Source organism: Schistocerca americana, chromosome 1 (genome assembly GCF_021461395.2).
Source record: "Schistocerca americana isolate TAMUIC-IGC-003095 chromosome 1, iqSchAmer2.1, whole genome shotgun sequence".
Taxonomy (NCBI): Eukaryota; Metazoa; Arthropoda; class Insecta; order Orthoptera; family Acrididae; genus Schistocerca; species Schistocerca americana.
Genome location: NC_060119.1, coordinates 894140339 through 894162003, shown reverse-complemented (window position 1 = coordinate 894162003; position 21665 = coordinate 894140339). Strand labels below are relative to the sequence as shown.

At 40.8% G+C, this 21665-nt stretch overlaps 1 protein-coding gene across 1 annotated transcript in view; it reads left to right on the top strand.

The window, feature by feature from the left end:
* Positions 1-8571: 8571 nt before the first annotated feature.
* The window catches only part of LOC124614644 (notchless protein homolog 1), a 94244-nt gene continuing 81150 nt past the window's right edge, over positions 8572-21665 (top strand). The window contains exon 1 of the mRNA XM_047142960.1: positions 8572-8913. Coding sequence (XP_046998916.1) covers positions 8773-8913 — 141 coding nt within the window. The 5' untranslated portion in view covers positions 8572-8772. The remainder of the gene's footprint in view (positions 8914-21665) is intronic.

Sequence of the window (21665 nt, the reverse complement as noted above, 5' to 3'; positions counted from 1 at the left end):
TGTTTTGGGGAATTTTTGCTGTAACCTCCCTGCAATACTTGAAAAATGCTCGTTTACACAGTGTTGTTTGCTAAGTGTTGTGGATCATTTATTACCTTATCCCCCTCCATTACCAGTATGTTATTCTGCAGTTGTTTGCCTCTCCCCGTTTCCTTTTTTATAACATCCCAGACTGCTTTGCTTTTATTCTCTGCATTACATATTTTTTGTCATTAAATGACTTTTTTGCAGCAATCAGCACCTTCCTATACATCGTTTTGTGTCTGTGATAGAAATTTAAGAATTCTGGATCATTGCAAATATCTTTCATGGAACTGAGGTGTTTAAATGTTTGGGAGGACTTCTTAATAGCTGCTGTTATCCATCTGTTTTTGTGAGATGTTGATACAGACAAGCATGCTTTTGGAAATGCATTTTCAAAGTTCAATTTAAACAATGTGGAGAATTTCATATTCACATTGGTTTCCTTATACACTTCATCCCAGCTCTGTTTTTCTAGTTCTTTTAAAAAATCTTTTATTTTGATTTCTGTTAGATGTCATTTGTAGGCTTATAGTTTAGGGAATGATTCAATGCCTGGTTTTACTGTTGTTTTTGCAGAGATGGTCTGATAGAGATCTTTTACAGCTACACCACATTTTTCCCTGTCCATATTTGTGGCCACATGGTCAATTACTGATGCAGTCATTGTAGTAACCCTTGTTACACTATTGACCAATAGGGACATGCCAAAACTTTGAAGGATGTTTATGAAGGTGCTGCTGGATTAATTTATGATCTTAGTGTTGATGTAAATGTCCCCAAACAGAATTATGTTGACATTTGTACTTGAGACTTTACCGAGAACTTCTAGTAATTTATTGAAAAAAGTGTCCACATTACCATTGGGAGATCTGTACACACAAAATGGTTAATTTCTTGGTGATATCAAGCCCTGTTAATTCAATAGCTGATATTTCAAAGTGTTTGTCTTCACTTATTGTACTGAGATCATGTCTTGATTTGAACTGTGTTCCTTTTCTGATATAAATGCATGACCCTCCACCCCTTGATGTAGTTCTGCAGCAAGAGTTTGCCCTTTCATACAGCGATAATACTACATGTTGGATTTCTGTGTCTCTACACCAGTGCTCAGTAATACAAAGTACTGTGCAATTCAAAGACTGGAACTGAACTTCTAATAGCTGTATTTCATTTTTTAATGACTGCATGTTTTGATGGAGGATTGTTAAGTCTGTGAAATGCCCCATGTTACTCTTTCCAATGGTTTGTTTTTCTTTGTGACATCTGGTATGTGTGATATTTAAAGTGTTAAAATCTGTCTTGTGAGTGATTCTTTTAGTATTTTTTAAACTGCTGGAGATACTCTTTAGGCAGGGAAACCTGTTGTCTGGATTTATCCTAAAAAAGACCTACCTTTCCTACCTATGAGCCGGCCAGGGTGGCCGAGCGTTTCTAGGCGCTTCAGTCTGGAACTGTGCGACCGCTATGGTTGCAGGTTAGAATCCTATATGGATGTGTGTGATGTCCTTAGGTTAGTTAGGTTTAAGTAGTTCTAAGTTCTAGGGGACTGATGACCTCAGATGTTATGTCCCATAGTGCTCAGAGCCATTTGAACCATTTGAACCTACCTATGACAACAGGTATTTGACCATGTGTGGCCCGAGTCCCACCACCTATACTTTCATGAATGAGCTGTACCAATCTTCCCTTCCGAGTCCTGTTTAGGTGTAGGCCATGCCTAGTGAACCCCTTCTGGTGACAGTCCCGACAGTCATCAGAGAAAAAACAAGAGCAAAGTTGGCTATCCTCAGAGCTATCCCCAACCTAACACTGATTCACCTCACAGCTACACCAAGGTGTGGTCAATCATGACGCCGGAGCAGCTCAACAAAGTGTATGTTGGTGCCATGAGTCAGGAAAGCTATCTTGTCCAATTCACCACCTATGTCATATGCCCCATCCCTGTCCAAACTGTTTCCCACCCCACCCACTACCAATACATGGTCCTCTTTTGTAAAGTCCTTACACAAAGGCCCTAGGTCGTCTATCATATGACTTAGCCCTGCATTTGGCTTGAAGATACTGGTGGACCGTTACGCTGCCCCTTAACTTTCCTGTCACTGAGAGCCTACACCTCGCCCATGGCTACCACCTAGCAGCAGCACTTTCTTCTTCCTAACACTTTGTAAATTTCTAGGCTTATTGGCCTCAGTTCAAGTGTGCTGCACATTTCCTGCTCCTCGTTCTACCTGAGGCTCTTCTCCACTTAACTCTGGTAGTGGTAGATACCTGTTTTTGGTGTTGATGATAAAACTGTCAGATCACGTCCTCTTCCTGCGTATCCTCTTACCAACTGCCAGTTCCCAACCACCCTCCTACCCCCTATCTCCTTCCTTGCTTCCTCCAACTGTGCCTGAAGGGCACAGATTTTTCTTTCCTGTTCCCCAATTAAAATGTTCCTACTGCATACTCTGCAGTTCCAGGAGAGAGCCTCTTCTGTTCTCCCAACATTCTCTCCACTGCACCCCCCCCCCTCCCCCAGTGAAAATATTTCCTACAAGATTGGCAACAAATCCCTCTACTCATTACCCTATAACAGCTCCCACATTTCTCACTCATGATCAGTTGTAGGGAGTTGTACCTGGAGCAATTGTTTTATCAATTCTACCCAGATAAGGAATGCAAATAAGGAAGCAGTTCTTAGCGTATTATTCATTTCAAAACTAGACTCTGCAGCTCAAAGTACCATACCATTTTGCTATGTGGTGACTTTGACAATTTTTTTTTAAAATTCTTATGTAGCATTTCCAATCAGGATTACATCTACACAGCACTGCAAAAAGCTAATAAGATGGAATACAAATTTCTTGCCAAAAAAAAAAATCAGTTTCTTCTGTAGCTTACACCAGAATAAAGGAGAATAAATTTTATGACTATTTCAAAATCTGTAAAAAATTAATAAGGTTGTCTGTGAGGCAAAGAATCTGCACAACTGACAGTTTATATTCTACTCTAGGAATAAATATAATGCCATGTGGGGAGTTAAAACGATAAAACACGGTATGCTGCCAGTCTACAATTTAGCATAGAATGGCATTCTATAAATTTAAGATGCAAACACATATTAAGAAATAACATCAGGCCTAGAGGAAGTACTAGACAAGTGCCTTGTGATCGAAAAACACTGTTCCACAGAAGGCAGATTTGTAAAATTCTGCTACAGCTGTCAATATATTTGAAACAAAATATTTAGTTTAAAACTACTGACCAAATTTGCCTACTTAGTCAGCTTCAAGTCAATGTTTATGTATGTCCCTAAGTATATAGCATTAAGAGATCTTACAAAATCATAAAAGGAACAGGACATCAGAGACTACTCCGACACACACACACTCACACTCACTCACAGGTCATACCCAACTCGGCAGTCCATTACCACAGCAACGTATTCTCGCCATCTGTCCCTGTCTTGGGCTATTTCCTTCCATTCGCCTTCAATACCTAGGCTCCTCCAACAGCACTCTGAAGTTCCTGATATTCAGCTTTTCTGTGTGGTTTTTGTGATACTAATTTTCTTGGAGGTCCAGTACTGTATTCTCATGTTTGGTTCTTTATTATGTCATTCATCGCAGAAAAAGGAAATTTGCACTTAAAATTGAACGTAGTTGAAAGTAGCCAATAGTACGGAATGAAACACTTCGTTTCAAATAAACTAACTGCCTCAGCGGAAAAATTAATAGGAGCAAATTTCTCTACAAAACTGACGGAAATAGCTTCAATTTACATTAAGAAAGGATTAATAAATTGTAGTAATGAACTAGATCTAGGATTTCTGTGCAGTGAGATACATTTTGAAGCCACAGGTGTATTATATCTGGATCATTTAAAAATTGCTACTGTATCTCTTTATAGAGCACCAGACGGAAGTCCACTAATATTTTTAGAAAAACTTGAGACTTTACTTAATTTATTTGTTAGTCCTCAGTGGAAGAAATATGGTATAGTGATTGGTGGTAACATCAATGTCACATTTGATGTAAACAAAGACGTACACACCGTAAATGAATTTAAAAACCTGTTACGATAATTCAACTTCATTTTTACCAACTGCAAACCCACAAGACAGTCCGCTTGTCTCGACAATATACTTGCAAATGTCAATTAGAGTTACTGTCTTCAGATGTAGCTGTCTTCGATTTCTTGGACCATGACTCAGTTTGGGTAAAATAGGTACAGACAGGCCTAATATGGATTATAAGGAGTTTAAAGAGCTTAAAATAGTCATCACAAGACCAATAACGCAAGAAAAATTGTCTAATTTCATGGTGTCACTCAGTAATTATGACTTATCACAAATGTTTAACAATAATTCTCAGAGATCTGCCAATACATTGTTCAATAGATTTTTTCATTCTTTCTTAAATATATTCGAGACCAACTGCCCTCAATACAAATGTAAAGTTAACCCTAAAAGTAACAGTAATAGACATAGGGACAAGAATCCATGGTATACAGCTCAACTAGCCAATATGAGAAAGAGGTTGTTGTTGTATAGAGATTCTTACAGACTTCAGAAAACTGATACAGCTAAACAACGGTACTCAAGAGCACAAAAGGAATATAAGTATGCCTTGAATGAGGCCAAAAAACAACATATCCTAGTCAACATTGAGTCATCAAAAAATAAATGCAAAAAAGCATGGACTATAATAAATTCAGTGGCCAAAAGCAAGCAGAAAGCTCAGGTAAAAATTTCAGCAGATGAATTTAATAACTACTGTATAAAATCTGTTAACCAAATTAGGGAAAGCATTGGGAAGCCGCAAGAAACTGTAATTGATCTCATTAAATATCATAATGTAGACTACACCCTGAAAGATAAATTCCTTTTAACAGATGTCACACCAGATGCTGTTTTAACTATTGTAAATAATTTTAGGTCCTCTGATAGTGAAGATGTTAAAAAAAGATAATTGGTCACATAGTATATGCTCTTACTAAATGTATAAACAGATGTCTAATTGAAGGAGTATTCCCAGATGTATTAAAATTATCCAGGGTAGTGCCCATTTACAAGAAAGGAGACAAAAACTTCCCATCTAGCTATCGCCCAATATCTCTGACACCTATTTTATCTGAAGTTTCGGAATCCATCATCAACTCCCAGTTGTTGTGTTTATCTGACATGTAATAACATTATTACTGTGGTACAATTTGTCTTTAGGAAGAGCAAATCCACAGCCTATGCCATTGACTCCCTGATTAAAAAAGTGCTTAATGCTTATGAAAGAAAAAATTTTGCTCAGGCTACCTTTTAGCAAAGCCTTCGATTATGTGGAGCATATTTCACTCCTCAGCAAACTAGTTTATTAAGGAATCACAAACAGTGAAGTTGACAACATTTTCGAATCTTTCCTTAGCAACTGTAAACAAATTGTTTGTATTGGTAAACAGAGATCACAGCTAACTGAAGTTAAATGCAGTGTGGCACAAGGCTCAGTATTAGGACCTCTGCTATTTATCCTAATGACAAATGATCTACCATCTTACATAAATACTCACTCCATTCTCTATGCAGATTATACAACTTTTTTCCAATATCAGCTCAGACATGGACATGCTCCAAACTGTGGCAAATGACAAAATATCACAGGCATCAGTCTGGTTTCGAGCTAATGGGTTTCTGCTCAATGAGAGTAAAACTCAAAAGATTGTGATTAGTGTAAGAGATCTGCCAGTAGAAGACTTCATGGATAGTGTTAATTTCTTAGGTATTGTTATAGATAGAAAATTGAGTTGGGAGCCACATAGATGAGATTAGATTAGTACATGTTCTTTAGCTCATGAATACGACACTTCGTAATGATGTGGAATGTGTCAGGTTAATAAAAGGTGTCTATACAAGATATTACATTAGACAAAATATTACATGACACTCAATATTTTAATTTTTTTTATTTTTTTATTATTTTTTTAATTTATTTCTTTTTATTTTTTTGTGGGGTTGGGAAATTACCCACTTACTATATCCAAAAATTCATCTAATGAGTAGAAGGAGTTGCCATTTAGAAATTGTTTTAATTTCCTTTTAAATGCTATATGGCTATCTGACAGACTTTTGATGCTATTAGGTAAGTGACCAAAGACTTTTGTGGCAGCATAATTTACCCCCTTCTGAGCCAAAGTTAGATTTAACCTTGAGTAGGGAAGATCATCCTTTCTGCTAGTGTTGTAGCCATGTACACTGTTATTACTTTTGAATTCGTTCAGATTGTTAATAACAAATTTCATAAGTGAATATATATATATATATATATATATATATATATATATATATATATATATATATATATATATATATAGTGAGTCTCCAGTGAAGATTTCTAGTTCTTTAAATAAGTGTCTGCAGGATGATCTTGGATGTGCTCCAGTAATTATTCTGATTACACGCTTTTGTTCAATGAACACTCTTTTACTCAATGATGAGTTACCCCAGAATATGATGCCATACGAAAGCAGAGAATGAAAATAGGCGTGGTAAGCTAATTTACTCAGTTGTATATTAAATACATTAGTGCAAGGCTGTCTCGAGTGGTGTATTTGTTAAGGAATCTAAAAAACCATGTACCTGCAGCCTATGTAAGTTCGGCCTACTTTGCTTTTTTTCAAAGCATTATATCATATTGGGCTTTTAATATGGGGCAATAGCTCACACCTTCAGGACATTTCGGTACTTCAGAAGAAAGTAATTTGAATTATCACAAACAGTGATAAACTGACCCACAGCAAACCACTGTTTATCAACTTAAAAATATTAACTGTTATAAACAAGTATATTTACGTTGCCCTAGTGCATATAAAGAGCAACTTATCAGAATACCAACGTAGAAGAGATGTACACTCTCATGGAACCAGAAATAGTAACCATATTGACATACCTTACTACAGATTATCCAAGTCACTGAACAGTTATGAAGTGATGGGTATGAAGATGTTTAACAAACTGCCACTCGAATGGGTAGAAGCTCCATTTGATCTATTCAAAGACAAATTACTCAGTTGGTTAGCTGCAAATCCTTGCCACTCACTTCAGGAATTTTATGACTGTAAAATATCATAGTGGTACCTGTTTGGAGAGTGCAGCATAATTTCGGGACCGATGACCTATGCAGTTTGGTCCCTTTAATCTTCAAACCAACCAACCAGCATAATTTCTTTAACTGAGTAATTTATGATACAACTACTAACTTGACTATATATATATATATATATATATATCTAAAAACAAAGATGATGTGACTTACCAAACGAAAGCGCTGGCAGGTCGATAGACACACAAACATACACACAAAATTCAAGCTTTCGCAACAAACTGTTGCCTCATCAGGAAAGAGGGAAGGAAAGGAGAGGGAAAAACGAAAGGATGTGGGTTTTAAGGGAGAGGGTAAGGAGTCATTCCAATCCCGGGAGCGGAAAGACTTACCTTAGGGGGGAAAAAGGACGGGTATACACTCGCACACACACGCAGACATGTCTGCTTGTGTCTGTATATGTGTGTGTGTGCGCGCGAGTTTATACCCATCCTTTTTTCCTTCCTCCCCCCCCCCCCCCCCCCCCCCCCCCCCCCCTAAGGTAAGTCTTTCCGCTCCCGGGATTGGAATGACTCCTTACCCTCTCCCTTAAAACCCACATCCGTTCGTCTTTCCCTCTCCTTCCCTCTTTCCTGATGAGGCAACAGTTTGTTGCGAAAGCTTGAATTTTGTGTGTATGTTTGTGTGTCTATCGACCTGCCAGCGCTTTCGTTTGGTAAGTCACATCATCTTTGTTTTTAGATATATTTTTCCCACGTGGAATGTTTCCCACTATATATATATATATATATATATATATATATATATATATATATATATATATATATAGTGACATATTGATCTTCAACCCATGTACATATGCTATCTACCTTGTATATATGTAACTTGACTTTGTCAATTGCTGTAATAGCTAAACGACAATAAAATTTCATTCATTTCAATTCAATAAGACATTAATGGGTGATTGCTAATAATGTGGATATAATATAAAATCAGAAAATTGACACTACTAACTTATTTTGGCCTTTCATGTTTATGAGAATGTATATTAATTAACTTGATGGCTCCCGGCCACAATCTGTTTTGTTTTCATTTGACGTGGGAGCTGTAAACGAAGAGACCAGCAATATCACGAAACATGTACATATGGGTCACGTGAAGAAGGACACCTCCCTCCCTCACCACTATTGTTCAGCTTGCTCTGTGCATGCACGAATCTGGCAGCTTGGGGTAGCATCTGGCTACTTGCTGCTACTGCTCAAACAGCAAACAGCCACGCTTCAAGTAGCCAGAAGCGGGAGAAAGCACTGCTCATACGCGAATTCAGCTCTGCTCATGCGCACGAACCCGCTGGCAACTTCTCAAATGAACCACCCTTCTTCAGTAGTCCCCCGATTTGCGTGGTACTTCCATGTTGCAATGAGGTTTGAACCTCGCTGGATAGTAGAGAAGTCCAGTAGTAGCTTTACAGTGAGGTACTTTGGTAATGTGTTGTCAACAGAAGCACGTGTGTCGCTTTGTTTTGCATGTGGAGATGGGTGCGGGATGACACCCGTGACGCAACTTCTGTCGGCAGGATAATTTCACAAGTTTGAGAAATAAGTTAGTTTGTGACAGTATCATTGCAAATCGATTTGTAATATTGTTAAGTGTAATTTGTAAACTTTTTTAAATACAAATGGAGCCAAAAAGTGAGACACGTATGATTTTAACCAGATTTAAGTCTGAAACCGGAGAGGTTCTGGGAAATCTGTTGGACCTTCCAATAGATATAACAGTAGATAAATTGCAACTGATCTGCAACGCTCTTCTGAAGCAAGTAAGTATTGTTCGTGATTCTTTATAATGTAACGAATGGCTCTGTGGATAAAGGCGTAAGCTGATGTTGACAAACGCTGAAAAGTGACTCGATTAATTAGCTGTAACTATTTTCATTCTGCTGGATTTATAACACAAAGTTTTTGTATCGTTGAATGACAACAGCATATGCAGTTTCATTGGGGGTGTCAGGTTCATGTTAATTTTGGCGGATGGGGTGAGGAATTCAGGAAATAGTGTGGAATTCTTTTAATGTTCATTTTCATATAAGTTATGTTTGTATACTCCACCAGTTTTTAACATAATCAAGCACAGACTCTCTAATTCTTGTAGGCCTACATGCGTAATTGGTCAGTTTGGCACTCTGACTTCTATAATAATTCACCTATTACAGACAAGTTGTGGGCTACACTAGTAAACTTGTAAGTTTTCGTACGGTAATAAGAATCTGAAGTTCCATAGCTAGGCTGCCCGATGTGGCCGAGCAGTTCTAGGCGTTTCAGTCCAAAACCGCGCTGCTGCTACGGTCGCAGGTTCGAATCCTGCCTCGGGCATGGATGTGTGTGATGCCCGTAGGTTAGTTAGGTTTAAATAGTTCTAAGTCTAGGGGACTGATGACCTCAGATGTTAAGTCCCATAGTACTTAGAGTCATTTGAACCATCCATAGCTAGTTAAATGCGGTAGTTTACATTAATATTGAAGCTTAGTACCTTTGATTTGATCTTAATTAACATTAGAACAGTGGAAACGGTAACACTCTTAAAACATTAGGAAGGGGTCCTTTGACCCCTAATGAGACAGCTATGCATTATCGATCCACAACATGAATGAAGTTGGACCAATATATTTTCCATTCAGCTAAATGTGACCAATTTATGAAGTTCCTAACAGTTTTTCATTTATTTCATTGTTTTGAAACAGTGAAATTTAATGTTGAGCATAGTTGCTTTTCTTCTATGTTTAATGTTGGGCATAGTTGCTTTTATTCTATGTTTAATGTTGGGCATAGGCAGGTACTTTCCATCTATGTTTTCTGCATACAGCTTTTTGCATTTCTCTCAGATATCATAGGACACTTTGCTTATACAATTTGAAACATTTTTCGTTTTTTCGATTTGTTAGGTCCTATAGAAACTTCGGGACTAGTGTAGCAGGGGATACAACCCGTCGGCTTTGGACAATGTCACAAGTGGCCAATCGAGAAGCGATTCTTCTTAGTGTTGTAGCTCCCTTCAGTGGCTGATAAGTGTTTTTTGGCTTTTTTTTTAAAAAAAAAATCTCACGAGATAGAATAAACAGATCCACTTTATTAAGCAATCAGTAAAAAAACGAAACTGAAACATAACAGCAAAAGCGAAAATGGTAAACTGCTCTCTGGTGGCTTGTGACGTCCTTGTCCAAAGCCGACGGGTTGTATCCCCTGCTACACTAGACCCGAAACTTCTTCATTGGATTAGCATCCTTGCTTGTGCCTCACTCTTTTTGTTGTTCTCCATTTGTTAGTTCATTTACCAGCTGTGGAACAAATGCTTTATCTGCAGATTATTTTCAATTATTTGAATGTAGATGATCCAATTTTGTTATTACCATGGCAAGGATGTTACAAGAGAGATGCATTGGCCATCTGCTGCAAGCAACTTTGGTTGAGTGTTTCATTGTTTTGATCTACAGTGTCCACACCATACTTTGTAGTGTTATAAAAGGTAACAATTCCAGGTTTCTTCTTTCATTCTTTGCTCACTGCTACTTCAGAATGCAGTGTGCAGTTTGGTACAATGTAAGAGCATCTCCACAACATCCATCTTCTTCACTGTTTCCCCTTTTTTGTGATGCAGTTGAAGATATTCCAGTGAATCTTGTTCATTGTCCCCACCAACAATGTTTTCTTCTGTTGAAGTTTCTTGGTGAGCTGAAGGGATGCCTAGGAGTTTGTTTGCAGTCACATTTCCACCTTGGTTTAGAAATGTTTTCAGTGAGGCAAGGAATGACTTACTCTCCCAATGGCTGTTTGTTTGAGTAGAGTTTTTGCTGATCCAGGTGTGGAAAGACATTGCAAATTATTTGGAATCCATGACTGCAGCTGCCAAAAATTTGAATCTGTACTCGTCAAGTTTGTGTAGAATATCAGCTGTGTTATTTTTACCAGGCATATAAAACTGGAAATAGATTTGTGCAAACTTGTACCATATTCAAAAATGAGAACAGACTTATCAGCAGGAATGCATTGAGTTCATGATGACTTCTCATCATACAAAAGGGGTCTGATACATTTGTGGCATATTTCTGTTGTTATTTTATCCCTGAGATAAAATTAAGCCTCCAATAATGCAACCAAAACTCAGCTGAGGAAATACAATCTTGTAACAAAAGAAGCTGTTAGTGGTACGTGATACTAGTCTTTGCCCCTGTGGTGTACTGAGATATCCCACAAGAAAAGTTTATGACAGTTGATACCAGAAGTACCCTGGACACCCGTCTGTAGCAGGAATATCAATGCACTCAACTTGGTCACTCTACCCACAAGAATCACGTCTCCTGTAGTGGCAACGCCACCGTGAAGAGAGATGCATGCTTAAGTAAATGTGTACGAGCAGAAATGGTCCATTGCAAGTTGTAAGCCTGTCTGAGTCTTGCTATGGAGTTCATGCAGAACATTCCAAGTCTCTAAGTCATCAGGTGAGATAGAAAGATTGACAGATAGACAGGCAGTGTTAGTCTTCAGGAGAAACAGAACGGTGAGTAGAATTATGGTATATGGACAGAGACAGCCTGCATACAGATTTAACTGAGGACTGTTAGTTTGGAACTGTTCTTCTAATGGTACATCAAGACAGAAGATTAATTTTCAGAGGAAATTATTTTGTTTGTGTTCATATAACTATAGTCAGCACAGGGACAGATAGGCTAAACCTGTTATGCAATTGCTGTTACCAGAGTTGAGAAATATATTTTATTATTAACTGTTCTGTATGAATTCATTGTGTGTGCATGTGTACGTGCACGTGACTGACGCTTGAACAACAGGAAACTGACATATATCGAGACTAGAAAATAGTAAATTGATAATGGCTAGTCACTAGCCAAAATCTGGATTTGCCAAATAAAACCTGCAAAAAAAGGACGATTGATTGCTGCACTCTATAATTTATAAATTTATAAGACGATCATTATCTGAATCTGCTAGTCCACTTCTGATTCAGTATCTGAGTCCTCCAGAAATGCAAAATCTTTATCTAATGAGACTACACTGATGTGACATTAATTGAAGACACCTATTAAAGGCAAAGAAAATTGACTCACTTATGTGGCAGGTAACGAGAGCTGCATATGAAATACAATGGAAAAGTTACATTACAATTGCATACATCATTGTTTGAGGCAGTAGTTGTTGGCCAGAACAAAATGAAACACAAGTATCTTTGTGATTATAAGAACATTAGTATTCTGAAAAAGGAGTTATGTCAGGGGTCACTTGACCCCCCACCCCAACCTAGAGCAGCATGTGTTACATTTTGTTTGTCACACCCAGATAGGACCAAAGGATAATAGAGTGGACACTGGAGCTTTTGTTCTTGCCTTTGCTGGAAATGTTTTACCTAAGAAACTGAAAGGCAGGATTTATGGGTGTGATATCAAACACTATTTTCATCCTCCTATTGGACGTTTTAGGTGCCATAGATTTGGACGCATATCCTCTCATTGTACTAATGAGGCTACGTATGAGATGTTCAGAAGTGCTACTCATGAGGACAGACTTTATGAACAACTCCCTACACATATAAACTGTCCAGAACAACTCCCCACAACTTTATGAACAACTCCTTACACATATAAACTGTCCAGGACACCAGCCCTGTCGTTCACCTACATGTTCAGTTTTCAAGTGGATGAAGAAGATCCAAGAATATGAAGTCTTATCAAGAAAAAGTTTGACTCGCTACATCCAGTCAATATGACATCAAATTCTGCAAACATTGTGTCAATATCCACACTTGGCCCTTTTACATTGTCTCAAACAGGAACTCATGGCCCTAGCCAGATGTCAGTGCAGGAGGGGACATCTGCTCCTTCGGCCCCCAAATCCACAGCATCGGTGGTAAGAATCTCATTGGTGCAGCTGGAGGCATCTCATCCTCTTCGGCATCTCCAGGAAATAGGACACCTGCCGAGATGCCCCCCTCACAAGATGAAACAGGCCAGCATTCTGCCATCAGGTGGCTGAGAGCAACAGGCTGTGGACAATTGATAAGAACTTCATCTTCTGTTCCAAAAATCAGGATAGAAAAATCCGCACAGAACTGAAACTTTGCAGGGAAAAGAGGGAAAACTTGAAAGTTTAACTAAGTTCTGCTGCTCAAGTCAGTCTGGCCCCCCATCTCCCTTGAGATCTAGCCAATTAACTGATGAAGAATCACACATTCAGTTGTAGCACAACTCCGCAGCAAAGTAATTTGTGCCTTCTCTGATCCTAATCTGATGTTCCTTCTACATTCACATCTACATCGATACTCTGCAAATCATCCCGAGGTGCACGGCAGAGTGTACGTCCCATTGTACCAGTTGTGAGGGTATTTTTCTGTTCCATTCACATATGGAGCATGGGAAGAATGACTGTTTGAATGCCTCTGTGCATGCAGTAATTATTCTAATCTTATCCTTACGATCCCTATGCGAATGATATGCAGGGGGATGTAGTATATTCCTAGCAGCCCATAATCTACAGTATTTCCGAGCCAGAGCGAAATTTTGATACTACCCCCTCCCAAGTGAGCGTTTGAGATACGATGTCAAAAAGTAAAAAGAAAGATCCATTTTTCAAAAAATGTTCATTTTGTAGCTTACATCTTTCTGAAGAGTTTGATGTATAAAACACATATGTTCAAGGAAATGTCAGACGTGCTATTTGGTCTTAAGTGTGCCAAAGTGTGGTGGCATGCCTCTTCACACAGCGTTCTTCTATCACACATCACTGTATTTCATTTTGTGGAATTCAAATGTGTATATTTTGTAATGGAAGCCATCAAACCTACGTTCGGGACAGTGGAAATGAAAATATCCTGTGGTGCTTCTCCCAGTTGGCTGGACATCCTATCCCCTTAAAAAAAGAAAACCTCATCATTAACACTGGGTGGGGTTATTTGTGACCGGGAGAGTAAGAAATCTTCAGAAAATTTGCACTCTTCATTGCATATTAACTAATAACTTTCTCTTTTTTGTGATGTAAAATTAAATATAGGAGGTATAAAACCAGTAAAGACAAGAGACAAGCAAGACAGTACATATTTCTTCAGTCCTTAGGTGCTAGCATTTTTTTCTTTTTCATCTTGCTACTTTACACGGTGTGCTTTCCTAGAACAAAGGACTCTATTACCTCATCGAAGTTCATGAAAATGTTTTGCTACGTGAAAAATCAAAATGTCATTGTCTAATACTGAAAAGCTGTTAATAAGGATAGTACACAAGATTGGTGTGGTTTCTTGATTTGATTACATCTTGTCACTGACTGCTAGATAAAATGAAATAGGCCTTTCTAACATTGCAGCAATTGTAACACATGCCAAATAAGTGAGACTGTTTTGGCACAAATGGTCATTTCTATCTGCCTCACTTACATAACTAATACGACATAGTGTAATTCACAAAGTACCAATATCAAATGCCTATTAGCCCTACTACAAGCAAAATGTTTTATGTTAAGAAATAGTTTCACATTTCATTCAAATTCTCGAGTTTCTCAAGCGTTATATTGAAAAGTGGTGGTGGTGGTGGTGGTGGTGGTGGTGGTGGTGGTGGTGGTGGTAGTACAAAATTTGTATCTAAATTTGGAATCGTCAAATTCTTCTATTTAATTTGTGTGATGTCTCCGTTCCATCTACATCTGCATGATTACTCTATCCACAATAAAGTGCTTGGCAGAGGGTTCAATCAACCACCTTCAAGCTGTCTCTCTACCATTCCACTCTCAAACGGCGCGCTGGAAGAATGAGCTCTTACATTTTTGTGTGCGAGCCATGATTTCTCTTATTTTATCATGATGATCATTTCTTCCTATGTAGGTGGGTGCCAACAGAATGTTTTTGCAATCGGAGGAGAAAACTGGTGATTGAATTTTCGTGACAGGATATGTCTCAATGAAAAACACCTTTGTTTTAATGATTGCCACTTCAGTTCATGTATCATGCCTGTGACACTATCTCCCTATTTTGTGGTAATACAACACAAACTGCCCTTCTTTGGACTTTTTTGATGTTGTCTGTCAGTCCCACCCAATGTGGATCCCACATCACACAGCAATACTCCAGAATAGGGTGGACAAACATGGTGTAAGCAGTCTCTTTAGTAGGCCTGTTGCACCTTCTAAGTGTTCTGCCAATGAATCACAGTCTTTGGTTTGCTCTACCCATAACGTTATCGATGTGATCATTCCAATTTAGATTATTTGTAATTATAATCCCTAAGTATTTAGTTGAATTTAAGGCCATCAGATTTGTGTGAATTATCACATAATTGAATTTTAGCGGATTTCTGTTAGTACTCATGTGAATAACTTTGCACTTTTCTTTATTCGGGGTCAATTTCCACTTTTCACACCATACACATATCTTATCTAAATCATTTTGCAATTCATTTTGGTCATCTGATGACTTTACAAGATGGTAAATGACAGCATCATCTGCAAACAATCTAAGACGGCTACTCAGATTGTCTCCTATGCCGTTAATATAGATCAGGAACAATAGAGGGCCTATAACACTTCCATATTGGATACCGGATATTACTTCTGTTTTACTCTGACTTTCCATCTATTATTACAAACTCGGGCCTTTCTGACAGGAAATCATGAATCTAGTCACACAACTGAGGCGATATTCCATAGGCACACAGTTTGGTTAGGAGACACTTGTGAGGAACGATGTCGAAAGCCTTCTGTAAATCTAAAAATATGGTATCAATTAAAAATCCCCTGTTGATAGCAGTCATTACTTCATGAGTATAAAGAGCTAGTTGTATTTCACAAGAACAATGTTTTCTGAATCCATGCTGACTGTATGTAAGTAAATTGTTTTCTTGGAGGTAATTCATGTTCCAAAACCCTACTGCAAATCGACGTTAGTGATATGGGCCTGTAATTCAGCAGATTACTCCTATTTCCATTTCTGGGAATTGGTGTGACTTGAACAATTTTTCAGTCTTTGGGTATGGATCTTTCTTTGAGTGAGCAGTTGTATGTAATTGCTAAATATGGAGCTATTGTATCAGCATACTCTGAAAGGAACCTGACTGGTATACAATCTGGACCGGAGGCGTTGCCTTTATTAAGTGATTTGAGCTGCTTTGCTACACTGAGGATGTCTACTTCTATGTTTCTCATCTTGGCAGTTGTTGATTGGGATTCAGGAATAATTAATTCATCTTCTTTGGTGAAGGAGTTTCTGAAAACTATGTTTAATAGCTCTGCTTTAGTGGCACGGTCATCAGTGACTCCTTCCTCGTTCAAACAATCAATCTTATCATCATTAATTCTGCAACTATTCCTGCCACTATCAAAACTTATTCTGCAGTTAACGTTATGAACCTTGCCAAAAATCACTGGTTAAGTTGTCCCACATTCATTCTCTGGTTAGATGTTGTTATGTGTTCGTACAATGCGTTTTCCATGCCTACTCCGAGAATAGAACTTACGTGGCTGGTAACTAGGGACTGTACAACTGGCACTTTGTAGTGTAGCGATCTGGCAAAAATTTTCTGTCAAAATTTCATTTTCTTCGATACACCAAGAAGATAATATGTAATCTTTCTTACGTGCTATTCTTGCTAGTCATTTATTTCCACACAGGTAGTCTGAATCTATGGATTTCAATAATAATTATAACAACGCTTATCATTTGCACACCCAATCGACTCCATAAACAAACAGCTATTGGCCTTCACCTGTTCAGGTTTATTGGCTCAGCTCGTATATCTCTGTCCCCTTTTGTCTGCAAGAAAGTTTTTTATTTCTTGATGCAATGGGGATTCCTCTCCCAGAGACACTATGCATGCATTAAAAAATTAACTGATGATTCATTCAGAAATCAACTTAGAATGTGTTCAAAAAACAACAGGGATACATTTCAAAATCATGTGAATAATTGATAGACCAACATTCACTGGAGACTAGGCACTTTGTGAAACAAGGTTTCTTTCTTTAAGAATGTGAATTTGGCACCCTTTGAATTTGCCATCCGGTGCAGATACCCTGGTTTGCCACACCCCTTATGTCTATCTTTAAGAGTCTTCTAGTTCAGTTTCTTCAGTATCTCTGTGACATTCTCCCACGTATTGAACAAACCTGTGCCCATTCGTGCTGCCCTTCTCTCTGTACATTCAATGTCCCTTGTTAGTCCTGTCTGGTATGGGTCCCACACACTTGAACAATATTCTAGAACCAATTTCATGACTGATTTGTAAGCTGTCTCCTTTGTAGACTGATTGCACTTTCCCAGTATTCTACCAAGAAACCAATGTCTACCACCTGCTTTACCCATGACTGAACCTATGTGATCATTCTGTTTCATATCCCTACAAAGTGTTACACTCGAATATTTGTGTCAATGGAACTGTAATGGTTACCATCACCACCTGGCCAAACTCCATTGTTTAGTGGCTACTTACTGGCCATTTGGTGTGGTGCTCCAGGAGATTGTGGTTCTCAGAAGTATAACTTATTTGCAGAGAAGCAACAATTTTTATTACAGTCTCTGTTGCTCAGACTGACTATACAGAACAATATATTAAAGTTTAATTTAATAGGTACTCTGTAACATGTAACTCTGTAACATGACAAATTCCTTCGCACCAAACAGTCTTGGGTTTCTGTGGAAATTTAGTCTCCTGAATACTATTTGCTGGTATTTTGGCATAGGATGCTATGTTTGTAAGTTTTCTGGGGTCGACCAAAGCGTCCGATCCCACCCGTTGGCTTTGACCCGTGACGTAAGGCTGTTGTGGTGTGTGACGTCACGACGGCTCGGAATTTAATTTGTGAGAGTGGCGTGTTTGTAGGTGTCATTGTGATGCGATCGATGGTGTCCTCTGGTGGTGTGTTAGGTGAGGTTTTTGGTTTAGTTTGCGAGTGTGGCGTTGTGTGTGAATTTTGGTAAATTGCTTTTTTTATGTCTTTGGTAGGTATGGATATGACTGACAGGGTCAACAGTTTTCGGTTGTCGGCTATGATGGGGGACAGTGCTTTGTCTCTAATAAAATTTCTTCAACTATTCGGATTTTTGGATGAAGTCGTGAAGCGTTCAGTATGTCGTGAAGAAATGAGGCTTACTTAAAGTTCTGGTGTATGTGGAGATGTCTTAAGGATAACAGGTCAAGGGAAATGTTCGATCTCAATGTGTGGCTGTGAATGTTGGTATTGGTATCGGGAGATGTTTTTGTGTTGTATAGGTCAAGGGAAGTGTCCTAATTTATGGGATTGGGAGCTGCGGTTGAGCTATATAGGTCAAGGGAAGTGTTCGATCCCAATTTATGTGATCGTGAGCTGCTGTTAAGTTATATAGGTCAAGGGAAGTGTCCGATTCCAGATGATATTGTGTTTAGTGGTATTTGGGGAGTTTTGTGATGTCGCTTTTTTTCGTCGTTTTGCTTGGTTTTGTATGGAGGTGGGTGTCTAAATATATTTATATTTAGTTTGTCCCCACCCAAAAACCCCCTGTTTCCTGCGCTTGTCCCGTTAGTGTCATTAGGCTTTTTGTGGAATGTGTGTGTGTTTGTTTTTCAATGTATTTTCGTCCTCATGATGTGTACGTAACGACTTTATATGTGCCATATTGGAATCGTGGTTTATGGTAGTTTCCACCATATTTGTGACGTCACGGGTCAAAGTAGACGGGCGGGATCGGACGCTTCCGTAAAGAGGGGATGGAACGTTGGAGCCTTTCATTTCTGAATATGTAATTTTATGTTACTGGACGTACAGTTTTTTGCCACTTACAGATCTTATTGATATTTGACAAAATATGTGCGCAGCAATCTTAAGGTAGTTCTCTTGTTATAGATCACAAAGCTGCAGAAAATGTTACTGTCAATGCATTGTCTTGTTGTTAATATACAGCATGAACAACAAGAATCCCCCCCCCTGCGGGTCCGGGGTAAGAATAGGCCCGAGGTATTCCTGCCTGTCGTAAGAGACGACTAAAAGGAGTTTCAACCGTTTCGGCCTTCTATGTGATGGTCCCCCTTGGGGTTTGACCTCCATTTTTCAAAATTCTACAGAAGTACGAGCCTTTTGGGGAAGGACACCTTACATGGTGTACCACTGGTCCTAAGTGCACTAAGACCTTGGCACTCAGCATTGCACCGGCGTTGTCACCATACCCATTATTCCTCAAATTGGGCCTAAACGCCTGATGGGTTGTCCAAGTTACGCCCATAGTGCATCTCCATCTGCACCAGCGATCATGATGGACTTTCCATGGCACCAGAAATCCAGCACGGTAGCCAGCCCGTTGTGGTGGGGTCGTCATGTACCCTCTAGGTTGTAGCCCCCTGACAACACAGGGATCGTACTGCCGATACCTGAGCTGCACCCTCCCCACGTTGGCCAAGGAGTAGATGCCCGTCTCCTTGGGGCATCAGGACTCCCGGCAATGGTCATCCTGCCAGGTGGCCCTTGCTGCGGCTGGGTGGCACCCGTGGGGAGAGCCCCTGGTCGGAGTGGGTGGTATCGGGGCGGACGTTTCGCACATGAAACGTCAACACGTATCAGGTCGCTCTGCGGCCGAGTCTTCCAAAAGAAAAGGTACTGTTTATAGTTCTGGTTCTCCTGCCCTTTCCCCCTTGGCCACTCCATGGGAGGAGGGACAGGCCCGCCGGCTTGGGGCGAAGTACTTCCCCCGCTATTTGGTCTGTTCTCGAACAGATGGGGGGACGTTCGCCACCTCCAAGCCCATGTTCTTTGTTCAGCACATTGAGGACGTCTTCGAGGAAATCGAGGCTCTCAGCAAGATGCGATCAGGGTCCGTTCTTATCAAGACCACCTCTGCCACACAGTCGGCGGCACTCCAGGCGTGCGACCGCCTAGGGGACATCCCAGTATCCATTGTCCCACATCTGGCACTAAATAGGACGCAGGGGGTTATTTTTCATCGTGACCTCCTGCTACAATCTGATGAGGAGCTCAGGGCCAACCTGGAGCGCCGCGGCGTGCATTTCGTCTGGCGAGTCCAGCTCGGCCCCAAAGACCGTCGCATCGACACCGGGGCCTTTATCCTCGCCTTCGAGGGGGACGTTCTCCCGGAGAAGGTAAAGGTGATGTGCTACCGGTGCGACGTGTGACCTTACGTCCCGCCTCCTATGCGCTGTTTTAGGTGTTTGCGCTTTGGGCACATGTCGTCCCGGTGTGAGGCTGAGCCCCTTTGTGGCGACTGTGGACGTCCTCTTTGTGAGGAACATACTTGCACCCCACCACCTCGGTGCCCTAATTGTCCTGGCGTCCACTCGCCTAGATCCCCAGACTGCCCCGCCTATCAGAAGGAGAAAAAGATACAAGAAATCAAAACTTTGGATCGGCTCTCTTATTCTGAGGCCAGGAAGAAGTATGACCGCCTTCATCCCGTGTCACTGGCCACTTTGTTTGCCTCAGTTGTGTCCACTCCTTCCGCTGTATCCTCACCTCTATCCTGTCCCCCCTCCACCTCCTCTGCCCATCAGGGGGCTCTGCCTCCGCCTCCCAAATCCCTCCCTTCCAAATCCTCCTCCCCCGCGGCCCCCACCCCCCCTGCCCCAGGGGCCACCCTTCCTCCTCCTCCTCTCCCCACGCCACCTGAGAAGCGATCCTCTTCTCAGGCGTCCATCGGGGAAACGTTCCGGACCCCAGCTTCCGAGGTCCGGCGTTCCAAAACGGACCCCGCGCGTGAGGACCTTCTTCGGGTCCAGCCCACCATCCCTGTGCCTCCTCGACCTTCCAAGAAGGCCTCCAAGAAGAAGTCTCTATCCCCCTCTCCACCCCGGCGCGTTTCATCTGACGCTTCATCCGTGAGTCGCTGCTCCCGGCCGTCCTCAGTTTCGCCGGGACGCTCTGCTGCCAGGCGTTCCGCCGGCCTTTTGTCGGCAAATGATGCGGCCCCTCCTACACAATCAGGGACAGCGGCCGCAGCTGGCGACGAGTCGATGGAACAGGATCCGCCTGCCGTCAGTTGTAGCGTTGTTGCCTCGCAACCTGGCCCTCCGCGGCCATCGAGGTGACCAGCTCTTCCCCGTCTCGTTCCCCCAACTTTTTGACTAGCAATGGCGTTGTTTCATTGGAACATAAGAGGTATTCGATCTAATCGGGAGGAATTACAACTGCTCCTCCGCCTGCACTGTCCGCTCGTCCTTGGTCTCCAGGAAACCAAGTTGCGCCCGACTGACCGTATTGCCTTTTCCCACTATACCTCGGAGCGGTATGACCTCACCCCTGTGGACGGTATCCCAGCTCATGGTGGGGTCATGTTGCTCGTTCGGGACGATGTCTATTACCATCCCATCCCGTTGACCACCCCACTCCAAGCAATAGCTATCCGCATTACTCTTTCTGCTTTTACTTTTTCAGTTTGTACCGTCTACACTCCACCGTCATCTGCTGTTAGTCGGGCTGACATGATGCACCTGATCGATTAGCTTCCCCCGCCGTTCTTATTGTTTGGCGACTTCAATGCCCATCATCCCCTTTGGGGCTCTCCTGCATCCTGTCAAAGAGGCTCACTCTTGGCGGATGTCTTCAA